Source organism: Macaca mulatta, chromosome 18, assembly GCF_049350105.2.
Source record: "Macaca mulatta isolate MMU2019108-1 chromosome 18, T2T-MMU8v2.0, whole genome shotgun sequence".
NCBI lineage: Eukaryota > Metazoa > Chordata > Mammalia > Primates > Cercopithecidae > Macaca > Macaca mulatta.
In genome coordinates, this window is record NC_133423.1 from 79,842,621 (window position 1) to 79,861,864 (window position 19,244).

The 19,244-nt window shown below is 46.8% G+C and overlaps 1 protein-coding gene across 23 annotated transcripts in view; it reads left to right on the forward strand.

Moving 5' to 3' along the window:
* The window catches only part of MTCL1 (microtubule crosslinking factor 1), a 125,545-nt gene that overhangs the window by 101,039 nt on the left and 5,262 nt on the right, over positions 1 to 19,244 (forward strand). For 14 of the 23 annotated variants that reach the window (XM_028837983.2, XM_028837985.2, XM_028837988.2 and 11 more), the window contains 4 exons: positions 5,376 to 5,630; positions 10,636 to 10,932; positions 13,198 to 13,229; positions 16,454 to 17,987. In XM_028837983.2, coding sequence (XP_028693816.2) covers positions 5,376 to 5,630; positions 10,636 to 10,932; positions 13,198 to 13,229; positions 16,454 to 17,987 — 2,118 coding nt within the window. The remainder of the gene's footprint in view (positions 1 to 5,375; positions 5,631 to 10,635; positions 10,933 to 13,197; positions 13,230 to 16,453; positions 17,988 to 19,244) is intronic. The other 9 variants (XM_028837987.2, XM_077975232.1, XM_077975237.1 and 6 more) reach the window with 1 other exon arrangement.

Consider the following 19,244-nt stretch of genomic DNA (forward strand, 5'->3'; position numbering starts at 1 on the left):
TCAGCTCAGATCACAGAGCCATTTAGTGCTAGGGCAGGAAGATCGCCCAGGTTTCCTGCCTCCACCGCACACCAGAGGGAAGCCCCAGCATAGGAGTTAAGATCAGACATAGCAAGAAACATCCTTTCCTAAGTGTTTCTTCCTTGGAAACCATTGAATGTCATGTGACTTCCTACATGGCATCTGCTGCTGAGAGCAGCTCTCAAGGTTTCTTCTAGCCCCTTGATCATGAGGAGGGAGGGCAGATCTGTGTATCCTTGGTAATCTATTTCCTAGATTCTATTTTGAGGCAAACCATAAAGTAAGTAAAATTTTATAGGAATTGGCCTGGTCATGAAAGGAACAGAATTGCCTGGAAAGGAGACCCCCTGTCACATGGTCTTGATAAAAGATGAAAAAGGCTTGATGTGTCAAAAAAAAAAAAAAAAGAATAAAAAACAAAAAAATAAACGCTAGCTCTCCTGGTGCCCACAAGTTCGCCTGCATTTCCACCTGGCCACAGCAAGCAGCGATGTTGGGCTGACAGCCCTGGGTGGGGCAGGGACACAGCCTTGCAGGCCTGAGCATCAAGTGAGAGAGCAGCTGGCCTGGTTGTGGCTCCTGCCTGCTGCCCGTGGGAGATTTGACCTAGATGCTCCGTTTATCTAAGTCCCCGCCTGCAGCGTCAGCAGCGAAGGAGAAATGACTAAGGACAGTCTCTGATGAGCTGCCTTTAACCCTATTTAAAAAATATGTTTATAGAGGGAGCTAAATGTTTTCAAAGCCCGAACTGTGGCTAAAGAAGGGAGGTGTAATCTTCGATGCAAGCCAGTTTCAAAACATTTCGTCTTTGTTTTATAGGAACGTAGTATCCACCCACAGGTTTGCTACAAATAAACCCTTAGGGAGAGTCCCTAAATACCACAAACATAAAGCTAGAACTTCAGACCCAGAAGCCAGCAGGTGGTCATAGGTAGAGAGTTTATCTTCTGCCCAAATCATTTAGGAAGTTTCTTAAACGTTTGCAACCCAGGAAGCAGTGAATATAGGATGATGCTAGCCCATTTGTAATAATCCCATATTTACTCTCTTCTACTTAAATGCAAAACAGTTTAATTCTGCTGCAAGTTACCTTCCTTCAGTGGAGCCCATGTTGATGACACTTCCCAGGTCCTCGATTCTTTCAGCAGACTCCTGAGTCAGGCCTTGCTCTAAATGTTGAAGATCCAGTAACAAATCAGATGTTCCTTGAAGGGGTTCTCAGTGCAGCGGGGGACCCAAACAAGTGCTGTCCTTTATAAAAGCGTGGAAAGTGCCCACCAGGCTTGCACATAGGGCTGTCAGGGAACAGGAACATGCAAGGTACATGCCTTGGCTTGAGAATTCGGGGAAGGCTGTGAAAGTCCTGCTGAGAAAAATCTCAAAGGATGGACAAGAACTGGAATGTGGAAAAGGAGAGAAAGGAAGTTTCAGGCAAAGAAAAAAAAAAAAAAGAGTATCGTGAAGAAAGGAGCATGGCTCATTTGATAAGCTTAGGTATGAGGGGAAAGAATAATATTTAAGGAAATGATCCTTTAATTCTGATTTTATCATGAAAGCTTAGATTCCCTTTTTCAAAAGATTATTCTGGCTTCAAGATAGAGAATGGATTAGGAGCCATTAGAATTGAATGGATAACCTAGGGTTAGTGGTCTATAGACTGAAATCAGGGAATTGCCGAACTAGAATAGGAAAGAGATGCATCTTTAGATCACTGACTTTCCACCAAAATTGAGCGTGTCCTCCAGTTATAAATGTAGGCAACACGCCCAACAGAAATCACGGATCTTTTTGAAAGGAAATATGGAATGAAAGAATAAGAAGTAATCACACATCTCTCCATTTCCCTTTACAATTGTTGTGGATATCCCAGAATTAACAGTGAGGAGGAGAATTTTGGCTTCACCAGGCTGCCACCTGGGTCCACAGTAAAAATATTGAGGAGCCCTGGGTTGCGGAGATGGGAGGTGAGAGGGGTGACTCTGAAGTAAAGCAGCAGCCGTGGAGAAGGAGTGGAGGGCGCACACCTGAGAGAAGCAAAGCAAGTAGAGAATGGCCGGGCCTGGCGGCCGGTTCATGAGACACCGTGGAGCAACAAGCACGTCGCGGGGCTCTCAGGTTTCTAGTGTGGGTGCCTGGGCGATGGCACCATCACCAAGACAGGAACGCAGAGAGAACCAGTCGGGATGGAAAGGGAACAGGTTGGATTTGAGTTGAGGTGTGTGTCATCACAGGCACTGGGGGCTGGGCTGAAGACGTATATACCCGGGCGTGAATGAGGAGGTGGGAGGCAGGGCCATGGAGGACTCGCCAGGACCGCACAGAGTCAGAGGAACGCATAGAAGGAACCAAAATATTCATTTTCAAGAAATGAGTAGAGGGAGAAGAGACTGGACAGGAGCAGCCAGAGAAATGGACGAACATCCGGAGCAAATGCCGTCCCGGAAGCCAAGAGGAGAGACACCATGGCGTCCCAAGTGGTTCAGCAACATCAGATGCTTTGAAGAGGACGGGACAGATGAGGGATCAAAAGCTTTGTTGAACTTGGCAGTGAGGAGGTCACTGGAAAACTTGACAAGAGCAGTTGCCGTCGGGGTGTGGGGCTGAAGCACTGTGGCACCGTGCAGAGGGACAGAAGTTGAGGTGGGCAGGGAAGGGGAAAGAGGGAGCACAGACGGTGCAGTAACAGGAGCCGCAGGGTCACGGGGATGCGTGTCCAGTGAGACCTGACAGTGTAGGGACACTGATGACACGAGGTCCCTCAGTAGGCGGGGGGATTGGGCTCTAAGCATTGAGGGGTGGGGGTGACCCTGACCATGAGAGACCTGAGAGGTGTGGACAGAGGAGTTTGTGGGCAGAAGGAATGTGCCTTCACTGTCTTCACAAAGCAGGTGAGCAGAGGCCATGTGGGGCCCAGGAAGGGGTACGCTGCATGAGGAGATTCCAAAGAGAGGACATGTTGGTGGCTGGAAGCATCTGCAGGTGAACAGACGTACCTGCGAGGGGCTCAGCGGCCTTTCATTCTGGGTTATGTGGGCTTCCAGCAGCTCTTTTAAAATGGGATTTTGTGGTGCTTGGTGCTTTTCTGGTAGTCTTCTGGTTAGCTAACACTGGAGGTTTCTCCCCTCTTTTGTTTCTGCATTCTTTCTACTTAAAAAAAGTTTTATTTTCCCCAGATTTGCATTTTATAATTGATCAAGAAGTGTCACCACTGACCCGTGCCCGTGGCTGTCATCTGCTTCCTCAGGCCTTTCCCTGCTTTCTCTCCAAGAAGGCCGGAGTCCCACTCAGATTCAGGGACAAAACAGTGTGCTCTCCCCACTTAATGAAGGGTTTGCCTTTATTACAGAGGCGAGATTCGATATTAGCTCTCTCCCAGTGAGTCCCTGGTGGGCAAGAACTTTCAGTTTAACTGAGCACACACTCAGCAGCCTGTCTTAGTCCATTTACTGTCGCTGTAAAGGAATACCTGAGGCTGGGTAATTTATTTAACAACGAGGTTTATTTAGCTTACAGTTCTGCAAGCTGCACAAGAAGCATGGTGCCAGCACCTGCTACTGGAGAGGTCCAGCTGCTTCCACTCAGCAAAAGGCAAAGGGGAGCCGATGTGTGCAGATCATAGGGCAAGAAAGGAAGTGCAGGTGGGAGGAGGTGCCAGGCTCTTTTAAACAACCAGCTCATAAAGAAATAATAGAGGGAGAAGTTACTCAGTCCCTGCTGCAGGGCATGAATCTATCCACTCCCATGACCTAGACACCTCCCACTAGGCCCCATCGCCGACACTGGGGATCAAATTTCAACGTGAAGTTTGGGGGACAGACATCCAAACTACAGCACTGATACAGACGTCTTTCTAAATGTAATAATACTGGCTGGTTTAACTCATTAATCTTTATATTTTTATATACATATATAGTGTCTCAGAAAAGTTAAAACAATCTGCTTAGACATGGATAATCAGCCATGAATTATTTTAGTGGGTCTTGAAGTAACTCATTATAAGAAAGTTAATTGAACTCTACATATGAATATTGGTTACTGACTTAGCATGTCCCTTTGGCAAGTCCCTGAAGCACCGAGCTGCCATTTCTTCACAAATAAACTGGGGATAAGGATACCTATACGTAGAGGATTGCAGCAGAGACCAAGTGAGGCAATCTGTGTGAAAGGCCTTTCTTTGAAAAGTATACAATTTGTTAAAATTGTGCACTTAATAAAATATAAGAGATTGCTTGTGAGGGTAAAAACAAGGCACTGAACAGCAAGCTGTTGTGCGGTGTTAGTGTTTGCCGTGCAGTTTTAGTGTTCGCCCTAGGGTTTATAATATACGTATTTAACTACTCAGAGTCTACCTTGAAATCCTATTAGGCTACTTTTCATGGTGCCTGAGGAAATTGCAACAGTATATTCCCAGTTCCTTCCCATCCTCTGTGCTATTGCTGTCATAGTTTACCTCTACATATTCTGCAAACACAACACATTGTAACAATTTTTGCTTTAGATAATCAAATATTAAAAATAATTAAAACAGAAATAATGAGTTTTATATTTACACAGATGTCATTTCCAGTGTTTATTTTCTGTAGAGATCAAAGTGTCTGTTAGTATATTCCTTCTGCCTAAAGAACTTCCTTTTTCATTTCCTGAAGTGCAGGTCTGTTGGCAATGTTTTTTTTTGTTTTTGTTTTTGTTTTTGTTTTCAGTTTTCATTTGTTGAAAAGTGTTTTCCTTCTGTTTTGAAAGATACCATTTCTGCGTACAGAATTGAGTCTAGGTTGAGATCTTTTTTCTTGCAGCACTTTAGATGCCACTCCATCATCTTCTGACTTGCAAAGTTTCTGATGAGAAGTCTCCTGGAATTCTCATCCTCCTGCCTCTATGGCATGTGTCATTTTTCCCTGTCTTTGGTTTTCACAAGTTTGAATACATAAGATGTAGAATCTTGTTTGGTTTTGATATTTAACCTCCTGGGTATTTGACAAGTATTTATTGAAAACTGTCCCATCCCTAGGTTCCATATAGGAGCTAAGGATATAGGGACAGGTACCTTGTGGTACCTGCCCACAAGGAGTTACACAGAAGTAGAGGCAAGAGACAGTGGTGACTTAGACTAGGAAAGTGGAGCAGGGAAGCTGGCTATGGGAAGCTCAGTTTACTCACCGCTTAACATTCTTCGTGACTGTCTGTGTCAAATGCTCTTAATTAGGACTTTAAAAATAAAATTTGTTTATACTATGGGATTGGTCAAACCTCGGTTTAAACATGTTTCCAGGGATCCCATGTAAATGTGCTGAGACTTCATCCTTGAATGCAAGACTTGTCAGAGAGGGAATTCCTAAGTCTTTTCTCCTTGACAGCTGGAAGAGAAGACTGAGAACAAGTTGGGAGAACTAGGCTCCTCCGCTGAGAGCAAGGGGGCCTTGAAGAAGGAGAGAGAGGTGCACCAGAAGCTCCTGGCCGACAGTCACAGCCTGGTCATGGACCTGCGCTGGCAGATCCATCACAGCGAGAAGAACTGGAACCGGGAGAAGGTGGAACTTCTCGACCGCCTGGACAGAGATCGGCAGGAGTGGGAGCGGCAGAAGAAGGAACTCCTGTGGAGGATAGAGCAGGTAAGGAGGCACCCCGGGCCCTGGAGCATAGGCACAGAGTGTAGACTACTCAATGGACCCAGAAAGCAAAAACATTAGGCTGCTTTGTGGTCCTTGCAGCATCAGGATGCATGGGCTTCCAAAGCATGAGAGAGAAATACTAGAATTGCTTGTGTTGGAGACCTAGGCTCATGCCTCTCCGTGACACAGATCTTTTCATTGCAAAGTTCATAGGTGACTCCCCTGTGTGTACGTGTGGTAGTGGCAGCGCAGGGTGGGTGGGGGTTGTGGGAGGGGGGATAACTTTTTAAAGGAATTTAAAGACTAAACTGGAAAGAGGAGGTTATTTCAGGTCTTATTCAGTTGAAAACAAACTATAACTTTTAAGATTGCCACTAAAGATGTGGTCACAGTGACTGCTCCGACTTGAATGGAATTGTTGTCATTAGAAAAGAAATTGCTGAATTCAGTTGGAAGTCAGGCTGTTTGCTGGTGAGTGTGCCCGCTGTGGATATTGCTGAGCTGTGATTAGATGGACCATAGTCAAGAGAGGTAGCTGGTAGCTCATCATCTTAGCTAAACAAACAATTCAGAAACTCAGATGAATTTGGGGAGGACGGGGGTAGTCGTTTTTCTGCCAATATAACCGTTCTCTGCATTGCATCAGACTTAGAACAGTTTGCATAGTTGCAGTAGTTCCTGAGGGATACACAAATTAAATTGATGAAGATCTGGAATTCTTCCCTGGCTGGATTTTTACATAGTATACATTTTGTTTATTTCAGCCAGTCACACACTTACAAATTTATGCGGTCTCAAGGAAATGTATTAATCACTAAGAAATTGAGCTCAGGAAAAATAATCTCATTACTCTATTTTAAATACCCATAGAGCCTTTTGAAAAATGTGCTCTATTATCCATAGACATGGTGCCTGTGTTATGCAGGTACAATGACAAAGGTGAGCGTATGCATATGTTGGATAGGGACGGAGGCAGAATGAACTAAATGGTAAAAAAGACCAAGAGCCTTTGGCTTGGAAACCACTGAGAAGAATAAAATCCCCACAGGTGAGCTTTGATCACCACTTGCATTCCAGCCTGGGTGACAGACCGAGACCCCATCTCCAAAAAACAAAAGAAGGAAAGTACACTGCATATAGAAGAGCTGAAACTCTTCCCAGGTTTCACCACTTACACAGATGAGTCACCTTACTAATCTTTGATATTCCCCAAATCCTATCAAGAGGAATGCTGGCCACTTCCTTTCTGGCTTGGAAATGCAGCACTTGTGAAGAGTCTCCTGTATTAAATCTCCTGTGTGTCTGTGCTCTATGGTTAGGTGGAAATCTTAGGGATAGAAATGGCACTAATTTATTATATCCACCTTTAGTTGACCGGTGTCACAGTAACTCCAGGCAACTTGTCGCCAGGGAGCTTCATTCTTGGCCCATGCTCTAGGGCCACTCACTTTTTACGTCCCTCCTGACCCCGGTGAGGCCATCGTGATCCCTGCCATGGCCCCTTTAGGGTGCCCTTCGCCTGTTAGCCATGGTGGCCTGTTGGACTAGTCACAGGCTTCATTTGTTTGGGAAGTCACACCTTGGATATAAATTAAGCAAGTCTTTTAGGTTTTTATTTTTAGTTTTGGGAATGAAGAATTTCTGCTAACGGAAAAATTAGGCACTTGTGGTGACACTCAACTTTTGAGAAGTCAGTGGCTTGAAGATGAGCCACAGCCTCATTTTGAGACTATATTTTGGAAAGGTCGTCGTCAGCTGACCTCCAATTCCGAGTTGTCAGTGTTGGAATAGTTCGGCCACACTGACCGCCTCAGAACCCGGTCCTCAAGGTGGACATCTTTGAGCATCGTGGATCTGAAACACGTGAGTTTCGGGCATGCATCTGTTCCTGAAATCTGTTTGATGGATCCCACAGTTTTTGTACAATGATGTCATTGCTGTTTTTAGAAGACGATTGGTTACAAATGAACTGACGCTTCAGACATGCAATTGTGGCTTTCAAAAATAAATCTGGCCTTTTCTCCAAAATAGTAAACATTTTTAAAGACGATTTCTTAAATCTCAGTGCCCCATCCTGATAATGAGGGAAAGCAATTATAGGCATTATCTCAACTTCCTGAAAAGAGGATATTGGTTCCAGTGTGTCTGGGCATGTGTAGATTTGGTTCCTTTATCAGTCATTGGGTTGCTTGTTCATTTAACTTCTAGCTACATATGCCGTAGGTAAATGAGAAATGTAACTGAACATTCTTCACAATGTATCCTCTCAACATTTGACTGCTTGGTAAGCCATATAATATAACCTTGACTGTGATAACCTAATACAGATGGTGAAACAAGTAACACTAAATCCATTTTCCACTTTCAGAACACATGCTTCATACTTGTCCGGTGTCATTAAATTCCTACATAATTTCTGCACCACATGAGGCATGTTATGTGATATATGACTGTGGGAATGTGGCTAAGGTCATATAACACATTTTATCTATCTTATCAGCCTCTCTTGTCTCAATCCCAGTTTGATTGCGGGGTGGGGGTAGGAGACTTTATGGAGTCACATTACATTTCTCCTTAGAATTGTTGAGTTCCCAGTGAACATACAGATGATGTAAAACTTGCTGTTATATTTGCGGTACTTACCAAGCTAAAAAGTGTCATCCATGCATTCTCCTTCCAGTAACTTTCTTAAATCAGCTGCCATTCTTTTAAAAAAAATCCATTCTTTTAAAACCTGTTTACAAAGTGGCCTTTTTTCTTTCTATCAGTCTGGGTAAGGTGACACTCTTGAGGTCACCTTTATTGTTTCCTGTATTAAAATACGAATCTTTAACATTTTCGACGGGCATTAAAAGTTGTTTTACTCCAAGATTGCAAGTAGGTGCTGATGCTGGCTGAAATGACTCCTGTAGGAAGCCCTCCCGCGCTGAGGACCGTTCTATTACAACACCCCAGAGGCATCTGAGCAGCAGATTTCTCCACCACAAGCACTCCAGTTCATTTTTAGGAAACCTAACGCTTAGCAGCTTGAGTACAAGTTGCTCCTAGCTGCCTGCGTTTATTTTTGAAATCCCACTTTACTGAGTTAGAAGGTGCTTGTTCATAGCTCTCCTCTTCAGTCATTCTTTTCCCCCTTCACTCCACACCCTTGGCGCACATTTGCAGCTTCAGATGGGATTCTTGCATTTTAATTTCTTGCCCAAAATAGCTTAGAGATGATCATGTGTTGAAACTAAATTGTGCCGACATGCATTAAATGAACATATAAAAAGCCTTCCTTTTTTTTTTTTTTTAAAGAAAGCAGTTAGCATCTTTAAGAAAACTGCAAAGAACTGTGTCATCATCAGGGAGGAGGAGGAGAGAGCAGAGGGGCAGAGCTAAAACGTAGAGTTTTTAGGATTTGCTGGGTCCTTCATTTGACTGTGAACTGCCTCAGATGCTAACATGTAAGCTTTGGCTGCATCAGACTCCATCTTTCTCAAAGATAAAGATAAATCTCTGTTCCGCCGCCTTAGAAATTACTAACAATGAGCAGCGTCCTTTTGTCTTTCCTGTCTTCCATGGCTTTCTCCTGACTGTACAGAAAGCGTGTTTGCATCCAACGTGTGGACGAATGCTCAGATTAGGACACAGAGATGCAGTTTGTAAGTGATGCTTAAAAAAAATGAATTGATCTGCATTCAAGGAGGTTTTAGAATTTCCTGGCACCGTCTCAGCACTTGAGGACTTTAAATCATTGTTTGGCCACTCCTTCAGGTCAAATCCAAATGTCACTTTCATCGTTCAGATACTTTACTTATTCAGAAGAGCAGTCAATCCTGTAGTGTGAGCTTGTCATCCAATAAAGGCTCCGTTAAAGACTCATAGGCAGAAGTAGCTTCAGGTCTCAGTTGTGCTTTCTGTGGCCGTTTTAGAAAGAGAAGCAATGAGGAGGGATCAGGAGAATGGAGTGGAAGCTGGTGAGGGCTCCTGTGGGGAGGGAGGCCGTGCGCCCTGCAAGCCATTTGCCTGCCTGCCTCAGCAGTCCCTTGTGATTTCATATGGGCCCCTTCCTGAGCCACCTCCACAAGATCTCCATCTAGTGGCCCAAAACGGCCCAGAAAGGCATAATGCCTTTACGTGGGCTGGGCCCCCACTAGCCAGCCTGACTCCTGTGAGCCCACGTGCACAACCCATCTTACAGATAAGGAAGCTGAGCTCAGGAGAGTCGGGAACTTGCACCTGCCTGCGAACCAGCAAGCCACACATCAATGGTTCCGACTCAGGTCTTCTAACTCCAGGTGGCCCTGTGCTCGCCCACTGCCGCTTCTTGAGTTCAACCGAGTCAGGCAAGAAGTATGACTATAATGTAAAGTGGCTTTTTAAAATTTTCTTCACTCAGTCATACCAGATCTTTACTTGCCTTTATAGCTAAGTTTTTATCATCTCAAAGTGTAAGTTATGTTTAACACCAAATGGTTAACAGCCATTTGAGTTTGTAACACCAAATGGTTACAAACTCAAGTTTGCTCACTTGAGTTATTGATAGGACCTGTTCCACATGCCCTGGGACTAGTTAGGAAAATCAGCTTCACACTTAGAAGTCTGCTGTCACTGACAGTATTCCACTGAGTGTCTTCAGTTCTGAAGGAAGTTCCAAAGAGCATTTTAAACATATTCTTTAACAGCATTAGATTTAAAAATAGTAATAAATGTAGAATTTCCCACGAGCACAACTCTCAGAGTTATGTACAGTAACACATATATTGGTGTCAGAAAGAGTTCACCCTATTTGTGTGTGGTTAATGCAGATTTTCTGGGCCAGATAAAATTGTGGGTTTTGTAAAGCATCTGTAATGTTGTGTTACCTTTTGAAATTAAGATCAGAACGTTAAGAACATTTGCTTCTCACAATGTTTTTCAAACTGACCTATGAGTAATTCCAAATTGTGGAGAAACAATGGTCTTAGGGAGACCATCAGACAGAAAAGTGAGGCTAATTATTTTCATTTTTAAAATTCTCAAGTTGCAGAAAGAGAACAGTCCCCGGAGAGGTGGCAGTTTCCTCTGTGATCAAAAAGACGGCAACGTTCGCCCCTTTCCCCACCAGGGAAGCCACCGCGTGCCCCGTCCTGTGGCCATGTGGCCGTGTGCAGACGCCGACTCCATGCCGTTTGAAGACCAGCCGCTGTCCAAGCTGAAGGAGTCGGACAGGTGCTCAGCCAGTGAGAATCTCTACCTGGATGCCTTGTCCCTGGATGACGAGCCAGAGGAGCCACCAGCCCACAGGCCCGAGAGGGAGTTCAGGAATCGCCTCCCTGAGGTCAGCCAGGTTTTCTCCATCCTAGTTGACTACTATGGAATAAGGGAGCCGTCATGAAGCCTAAGAGGCATCTGCCAGATTCCTCTCCTGGCGGGCTCCAGCACTTTTGCATACTGCAACCTCCGAACTGAGTAAAAATGAAATCTTCACAACACCAAGGGTTTTGCTTGACCCTCAATTAGCATACCCTGCTGTCAGTTTAACTTTGCCCCTTGTTTCAGGTTTAGAAATACTGGACTAGAGTCCTATACAGAAGGCAGGTCTCACAAATGAGTGTGTCCCATAAAACACACAAGAGGAAGTAAGTAATTCTGGGACGTGTATATGCTCAACTTTTTCTTTTTCTTTTTTTCCTTTTTTTTTTTTTTTTTTTGATTTTTTGGAGCTGGAGGTCTCACTCTCTTGCCCAGGGTGGAATGTAGTGGCCGATAACGGCTCACTGCAGCCTTGACCTCCCAGGTCCAATTGATCCTTCCCCATCAGCCTCCTAAGTAGCTGGGACCACAGACACGTGCTACCATGCCTGGCTAATTTTTTTTAATTTTATTTTTTAAGTAGAGACAGGGTCTCCCTGTGTTGCCCAAGCTGGTCTCGAACTCCTGGGCTCAAGTGATCTGTCTGCCTTGCCTTCCCCAAGTGCTGGGATTACAGGTGTGAGCCACCACACCCAGCCTCAACTTTTCTTGAAATAATAGTACAGTCTTCTGATTCTAGAAAACTAATATAACCAAAAAAATTCTGCGCAAAGGGAAAACATCCAACACTTAGAAACCTTACATAAATTAGACCACCAAATGAGTGAGCTAGGCTGTAGACATTTCCATGGCACAGCGTCAGTTATGTTTTTCTGGCTTTAAGATTTTTAAAACCTTGTTTTAAAAGTTGATTCCAGGGCTGGGCGTGGTGGTTCACGCCTGTAATCCCAGCACTTTGGGAGGCTGAGGCAGGCGGATCACGAGATCATGAGATCGAGACCATCCTGGCTAACACAGTGAAACACCATCTCTACTAAAAATACTAAAAAATTAGCCGGGTGTAGTGGTGGGCACCTGTAGTCCCAGCTACTTGGCAGGCTGAGGCAGGAGAATGACGTGAACCCGGGAGGTGGAGCTTGCAGTGAGCTGAGATCGCACCACTGCACTCCAGCCTGGGTGACAGAGTGAGAGTCCATCTCAAAAAAAAAAAAAAAAAAAAAGTTGATTCTAGGAATCATTACCTGTGAAGCAGTTCAACAGTTGCTGCACGTATCATTTGGTCTCCTAAACACTTAAGACTTAGACGAGTTCATATCAAATAGTGTTGTTGAAATATGCGGAAATTATACTTCACTCACATCAGTAAGGTCAAATGCTTTATCCTCAGCAATGTGTATCAGGTTGACAGGACATTGCTGCAGTCCCACCCTGTCTGATCTATTGGCAATCTAGTACAGTCCAGTTACATAGCAGAGGTAACATGGGGTGGGGTTGGGAGCCTGTGGCTGGGTTCCAGCCCACTGGAACCTGCATGGCAGAGACAAGGGGCATGCTTACTAAGGGGAAGTGATAAATACCCCTTGCTATTTACTGTCTTGAAAAATATGCTTCCATTAAAGTTAGTCAGAGGCTTGCTGTTTCACAACCACGTCAGCACAAGAGTGTTTTCTCAGTAGACAACCTTGGGTTTCTGTTGTTCTCTACAAACACAGCATCATTCTTCTTAAAGGGGAAGGCACTGTACTTTGCCTCTGATTCTAAATGGGAATGTTTAAAATCAAGTGCCCGAGCCTAAGGATGTCACGTCAACTTCTACAGCAAGACTGGGACCAAGGGACACCAGTCTCCTAAGGTTATTCTGTCACCTTCCATCTTCCTCTCTAACAGCACACACACACTCACACACACACTCTCTCTCTCAGTCTCACTCTCACACTTAGGTTGTTACAAAAGCTGGCTTTGAAATTCATGTAGTCGGTGAGGTCCTTTGAGGAAGCACAGAAGAGCCACTTCCTCCATGACAAAGTTTATAGCCAGTTGTTCTCACTCATGTGGGCTCCTCCCTGGACTGCAGAAGCTCCAACCCCTCATCATGCTGTGGACTCGCTTTGATTATTGTACTTCAAAGGCCTCAGGGCAGTAGCACTCCTAACCAGAGCTTGGCCTCAGTGTACATTTTAAATGGTGTTTTCCTGGGGGTGCAGAGCAAACGAATCACTTAAGTACAATCAGGCCTAGTTCTAGGCAACCAAAATTAACCGATTCAGACGAAGTCATTTCTTCTTTATAGGAAGAAGAAAATCACAAGGGGAATCTTCAAAGGTAAGTAAGATTGATGAAAAAAATAGATTACTGGAATAAAAATGTCTTGGTCTTAAAATTCTGTTTTGTCAATGCAGTCTATTTTACCACTCTCTCCAAAATGACTTAAAATTATGCCACTTCTGAAGAAGTGGCTGCTTTACTATTCATTTCATAAACATGGTATTTTTGATTGTTAACAACAAAGAAGCTAGACATGCTGTGTCATGGGTGTATGAGTTTTATGGTAGACTTTCCAGTTGTAGTTGTGTTATGTATACAAAGGAATGCTTGTGTTTAGTGATTATTGAAAGGTCCATGGAAACCTCTCTTTTCTCTTTTAAAGTCTGGGAAATCTCTCTCGTATGCTGTGAGATGTTTTATACACTGTATTTAAAAGCTCCACTAAGAGAATTTATTAAAATATTTTCGGGCAGTAGTCCTAGAAGGAGATATATAGTGGTTGGTGTGGATGTTAGTTATACACCAGTTTTTTCCTCCCCAGTTTAATTTCCTCCAGTTTTACTTTTTCTTCATTCTCCAAATGAATACATACCATTTCTACTACATGAAATTTCTTCTCAGGCAATTCAACATTTCCAGATCGCCTCATCCTTGATTTCCCTCTGAACTTTGAGTCTGTGAATGACCATCCCTTTCCCATTTGCTCTCCGCAGCACCTAGCCGTGCCTGTGGCACACTTCAGTCCTTCACACTGTCTTCTCTGGTCCTTCTTGGGTGGTACAGGACAGTACTTGAGAGCTCAGGCTCTAGAGCCAAACTGCCTGGGTTGATTGGTTGGTTTATTTATTTATTTATTTTTGAAATGGAGTCTCACTCTTTCTCCCAGGCTGGAGTACAGTGGCACAATCTTGGCTCACTGCAACCTCTGCCCCCTGGGTTCAAGCAATTCTGTATCAGCCTCCCAAGTAGCTGGGATTACAGGCAAACCCCACCACAACGGGCTAATGTTTATATTTTAATAGAGACAGAGTTTCGCCATGTTGGCCTGGCTGGTCTCGAATTCCTGACCTCAAGTGATCCACCCGCCTCAGCCTTCCAGAGTGCTGGGATTACAGGCGTGAGCCACTGCGCCCAGCCCAAACTGCCTGGGTTTAAATCACTTCTGCCTCCTTGCGTAGGTTACTCAACTGCTTTGTGCCTCCGTTTCCTTATCTGTATACAGGAGGTATTTTGATTATCTTTTTTTTTTTTTTTTTTGCAGCGTATGTATGTTAATACACATAATGAAAGCAGCACATGGCACAAAACAAGCAGTAAACAGAGTTTAGTCATTATACCCTCCCACCTTCCCCATTCACAGAAGCAGCCACATCAGTGTTTCCGGTTAGGCTTTGGAGCAACTGTACTCCACCACTCAAGCCATCAGCCTTTATGCTTTCAAAAGTAACACATGCTTGTTATAAAATGGAAACATTGGCTGAAGCAGGAAAATTGCTTGAACCTGGGAGGCAGAGGTTGCAGTGAACTGAGATTGCGCCACTGCACTCCAGCCTGGGCGACAGAGTGAGACTCTGTCTCAAAAAAAAAAAAAAAAAATATATATATATATATATATATATATATATATATGTATATCTCGAAATGTCCAAAGTGAAAACTGGATGTGCCCTCCCCACCGGCCCCTTTTCCTCTGGCTTCCAGCTGCCTGGTATGTTTGCACCACTCTCTTCGATGCACCCGGAAGCGCCTACACGTGCTCCAGACATGTCCTGCATTTTCTCATCACGGTTTTGTTTGCTTTGGCTACTGCTGAGGTTCATGGGCTTTGTTTGCTTTGGCCACTGCTGAGGTTAATGCCTCTGCTCTCTCTGTCTTTTTATCATCTCTGTTCCACCATATCCATCCATGCCCCAGAGGCACTGAGTTCCCACCCAGGTAGGTGCCACTGATTTAACTCTGAGACAGTTCCTCTGTGGGCAGAAGTGGGGGTTAGATGAGCTATGTCCACAGAAATGTGGAAGGGACCAGGGTGTCGGCATGTGTTTGGCACTTACAGTCCCCAGCGAACAGTGTTCTGAAACTCATTATTAATTCAGCAACTCCTTGAATTGAGAAGAAGGAAATTCATACTTGCTGGAAAGCTCATGACCTTGGGACAAATCAACCCATCCCTACCATTGCCCTTCCTTTCCGGCCCTGGATCTAGCCAGCACCACTGGACAGTTGGTAGATTATTTCTAACAACAACAAAAAGATAACAAGATGGAATGCCTAACGACGTCACTTTTAGCCTGCTGTTTTACCCCATGGGGCTGACCACATGGGTGGGTGCCTTGCCCCCACGGTGAAGCCAGCTGTCAGCAAAGCTGCCCAGAGCTTTGCTGGTTCTGTGTACCAGTGCACACGGTATGGGGACTTGCTCAGAGCAGACCCCAGTTCTGGCCTCATCATATTAATAGGTCCTGTGGAGGAGTGGTCCATACACTCAATCTGGGACCCCTTCCACAGGGCCTGCACTAGTCTAGATCCCTAGGTTTAAGCCTGTGCTTTGTGGGGTGAAAGGAATATCAGTATGTCCTATCAGAATCTGGACAGTGAGTCTGCAGACACCTCACCTCCCCATCCCACCCCAGCTGGAGGGATTCCAGGCCAAAGAGGTTCTGTTGCCTGAGACACCGGGCACAGTCAGCCCCAGCCCCGTTCCTGACCACCACTTCTTTGCCCTGGTGGTAGTTGTGCCCAAGCACTCCGGCCACTTTCTGTCTTAGCCTGGAAGCATTGCTGGCACCCCTGCAGCACCTGCCGGGCGTGTGAGAGGCACTCAGCGAACTCATGGCAGATTGAAAGTGCTGACACATGGAAGAATCCACACCAAATCTGTGTCTGTCAGGTGGCGGCTTGCCAAAACCTGGCCATCGCCGTGACTCACCGTCTTCACCCTTCAATTGTGGTCCGAGCAAGTCTCCTGAGAATTCTCACTGAGGCACTGAGGCCTCAAGTGATTCTCCTGTCTTGGCCTCCCAAAGCGTTGGGATTACAGGTGTGAGCCAGAGTTGGTTATATTAAATTCTGACCAATGCAGGGCTTCAGGAACAATTCCAGAGCCACACAGAGTCCAATAGCTGCCCGCAGGATAAGCCCGTGAGTGCAGCACATGAGCAGCTGAAAGTGTTCTCCTGGTGTGGGTGGAAGCAGGCGCCTTCCCCGACACTTCCCACGCAGGGCAGGACGTGGGTGCTGTGGTGTGGGGGGGCTGACATCCGCTTTTCTGCTTTTCCCAGGGCAGTGTCCGTGTCCTCCATGTCTGAGTTCCAGCGCCTCATGGACATCTCCCCGTTCCTGCCTGAGAAGGGCCTGCCGTCCACCAGCAGCAAGGAGGACATCACCCCACCCCTGTCTCCAGACGACCTCAAGTACATTGAGGAGTTCAACAAGAGCTGGGACTACACACCCACCAGGGGCCACAATGGTGGGGGGCCAGACCTCTGGGCCGACAGGACCGAGGTGGGGCGGGCAGGGCATGAGGACAGCACGGAGGCTTTCCCCGACTCCTCCTGGTACCTGACGACAAGCGTCACCATGACCACGGACACCATGACCAGCCCAGAGCACTGCCAGAAGCAGCCACTGCGGAGCCACGTCCTCACCGAGCAGTCGGGGGTGCGCGTGTTACACAGCCCGCCTGCCGTGCGCAGGGTCGACAGCATCACGGTGGCGGGTGGCGAGAGTCCCTTTCCCACAAGCAGAGCCAGAGGGAGCCTGGGAGACACCAAGGGGGGCCCTCCAGAACCCATGCTCAGCAGGTGGCCTTGCACCTCCCCCAGGCACTCCCGGGACTACGTGGAGGGGGGACGGCGCCCCCTCGATAGCCCTCTCTGTACCTCCCTGGGGTTTGCCTCCCCACTGCACAGCCTGGAGATGTCCAAGAACTTGAGTGATGACATGAAGGAGGTGGCCTTCTCTGTCAGGAATGCCATCTGCTCTGGCCCTGGTGAGCCACAAGTCAAGGACATGGCCTGCCAGACCAATGGGTCCCGGACGATGGGGACCCAGACTGTTCAGACCATCAGTGTGGGCTTGCAGACTGAAGCCCTGCGTGGCAGCGGTGTCACCAGCAGCCCCCACAAGTGTCTCACGCCGAAGGCTGGGGGCGGTGCTACACCCGTGTCGTCTCCTTCCCGAAGCCTTAGGAGCAGACAGGTGGCCCCTGCCATCGAGAAGGTGCAGGCCAAGTTTGAACGCACATGCTGCTCCCCCAAGTATGGTTCTCCCAAGCTGCAGAGGAAGCCCCTCCCCAAAGCTGACCAGCCAAATAACAGGACGTCACCAGGGATGGCCCAGAAAGGGTACAGTGAGTCAGCCTGGGCCCGCTCCACCACCACAAGGGAGAGCCCCGTGCACACCACCATCAATGATGGCCTCTCCAGCCTCTTCAACATCATCGACCACAGCCCCGTGGTGCAGGACCCCTTCCAGAAGGGGCTGCGGGCCGGCAGTCGGTCTCGCTCAGCAGAACCCCCACCGGAGCTGGCCCCAGGCCAGGAAACAGGCACCAATTCCCGAGGAAGGTCACCTAGCCCCATTGGGGTGGGCTCAGAGATGTGCAGGGAGGAAGGGGGAGAGGGCACGCCAGTGAGGCAGGACTTATCTGCTCCCCCTGGCTACACACTCACTGAGAACGTGGCCCGGATCCTCAACAAGAAGCTGCTGGAGCATGCCTTAAAGGAGGAGAGGAGGCAGGCTGCCTACGGGCCCCCGGGTCTCCACAGTGACAGCCACTCGCTGGGGGACACAGCCGAGCCAGGGCCCATGGAGGTAATGAACGCCGAGTGCCCCACACCCTCCCCCGCCAGCTGTTCCCTTTAGCTGTGGGGCAGGTTGGGATTTGGGATTGTGCTCTGTCATTTGATCTCAGGAATCGTCCGTGATTGGTTGTCGGGAGCTGGGGAGGTGTTGGGTTTATGGGAGAATAGAATAGGCAGAAAAAACCCTGAGGAACTTTTCTAAAGAAAATGTTCTTTTATTGTCCTCAGGAAATCATATAGTACACGATTTGATGTGGGTTCTGTCACCAGTCTAAGTGATTGATCCTTGCTTATCAGGGCGTTTCATTTGGGGTCATAGCTTGCCTTCTTTCTGTGTGAATTTGTGTATGTGTACAAACTATGGGATGGTTGTGTCAGGCTTTCTGCATACTGCAGACCTTCATATGGGACAGCATGAGGTGAGCTGCAGAGGGTCTGGACAACGTGGGCACGAGCACATCTCATCAGGAGCCATAAGATCTCGATTCCTGGGCTGGCTTCCTTACAAAACAGCCATCTGGCAGCTCACAAATCACTTACCCTCTTTGTGGCCATGAGCCCCCTGAGCAGTAAAACCAAGTGAAACAAATAGGCAAAATCAAAATCCTGCCCTAATACAATATGATTATCATTATTGCCCTTGATACTACTCACAAATCAATCCACTGTGAACTGGGTTCTGATACGTATCTACCTGTGGTGTTTTTGTACAAACAGGGAGCAAAATGAAAGCCTGATGATATGCTGGTGGTGACGGCTATGGGGATGCCACTTTGTGGTTTGTGCAGCACAGAGAGGACGTGTCTGTCTGGCGAGTGAGTCCAACTCGCCTGGAGTCTGGATGAACAGGCTCCACGCTGGGAACCTCTGGCCCCATGGGCACTCCCCCAGCCAGGCTGCTCCCGCAGATGGTAGGGGTCAGAGGAGGAGGACGGCAGCATGCTCCTGGGCTGCCCGCTGCTTTCTCGCCAGGACCCAAGCAGCCCTGGCTTCATGGGCAGGGAGAGGAAGAAGGTGTATTGCCTGTTTCACCTGGCCCATGTTTCCCACAAGAGGGTAAATGATGGCTGGCTTCCCAGTCCGGCCCACTAGTGAATGTTTAACTCAGAATGCAGGCTGCAAATCTGAATAGGTCAAACCTGTGGAACTGCCAGTGACTTACAGAAATAGCAATTCCGCATGGTTCACACCTAATATAAATATTGATGCTACATGGTCTACATGTTCCAAGATCTGAGTCTTTGTGATAAAGTTGTTTGCATGCTCT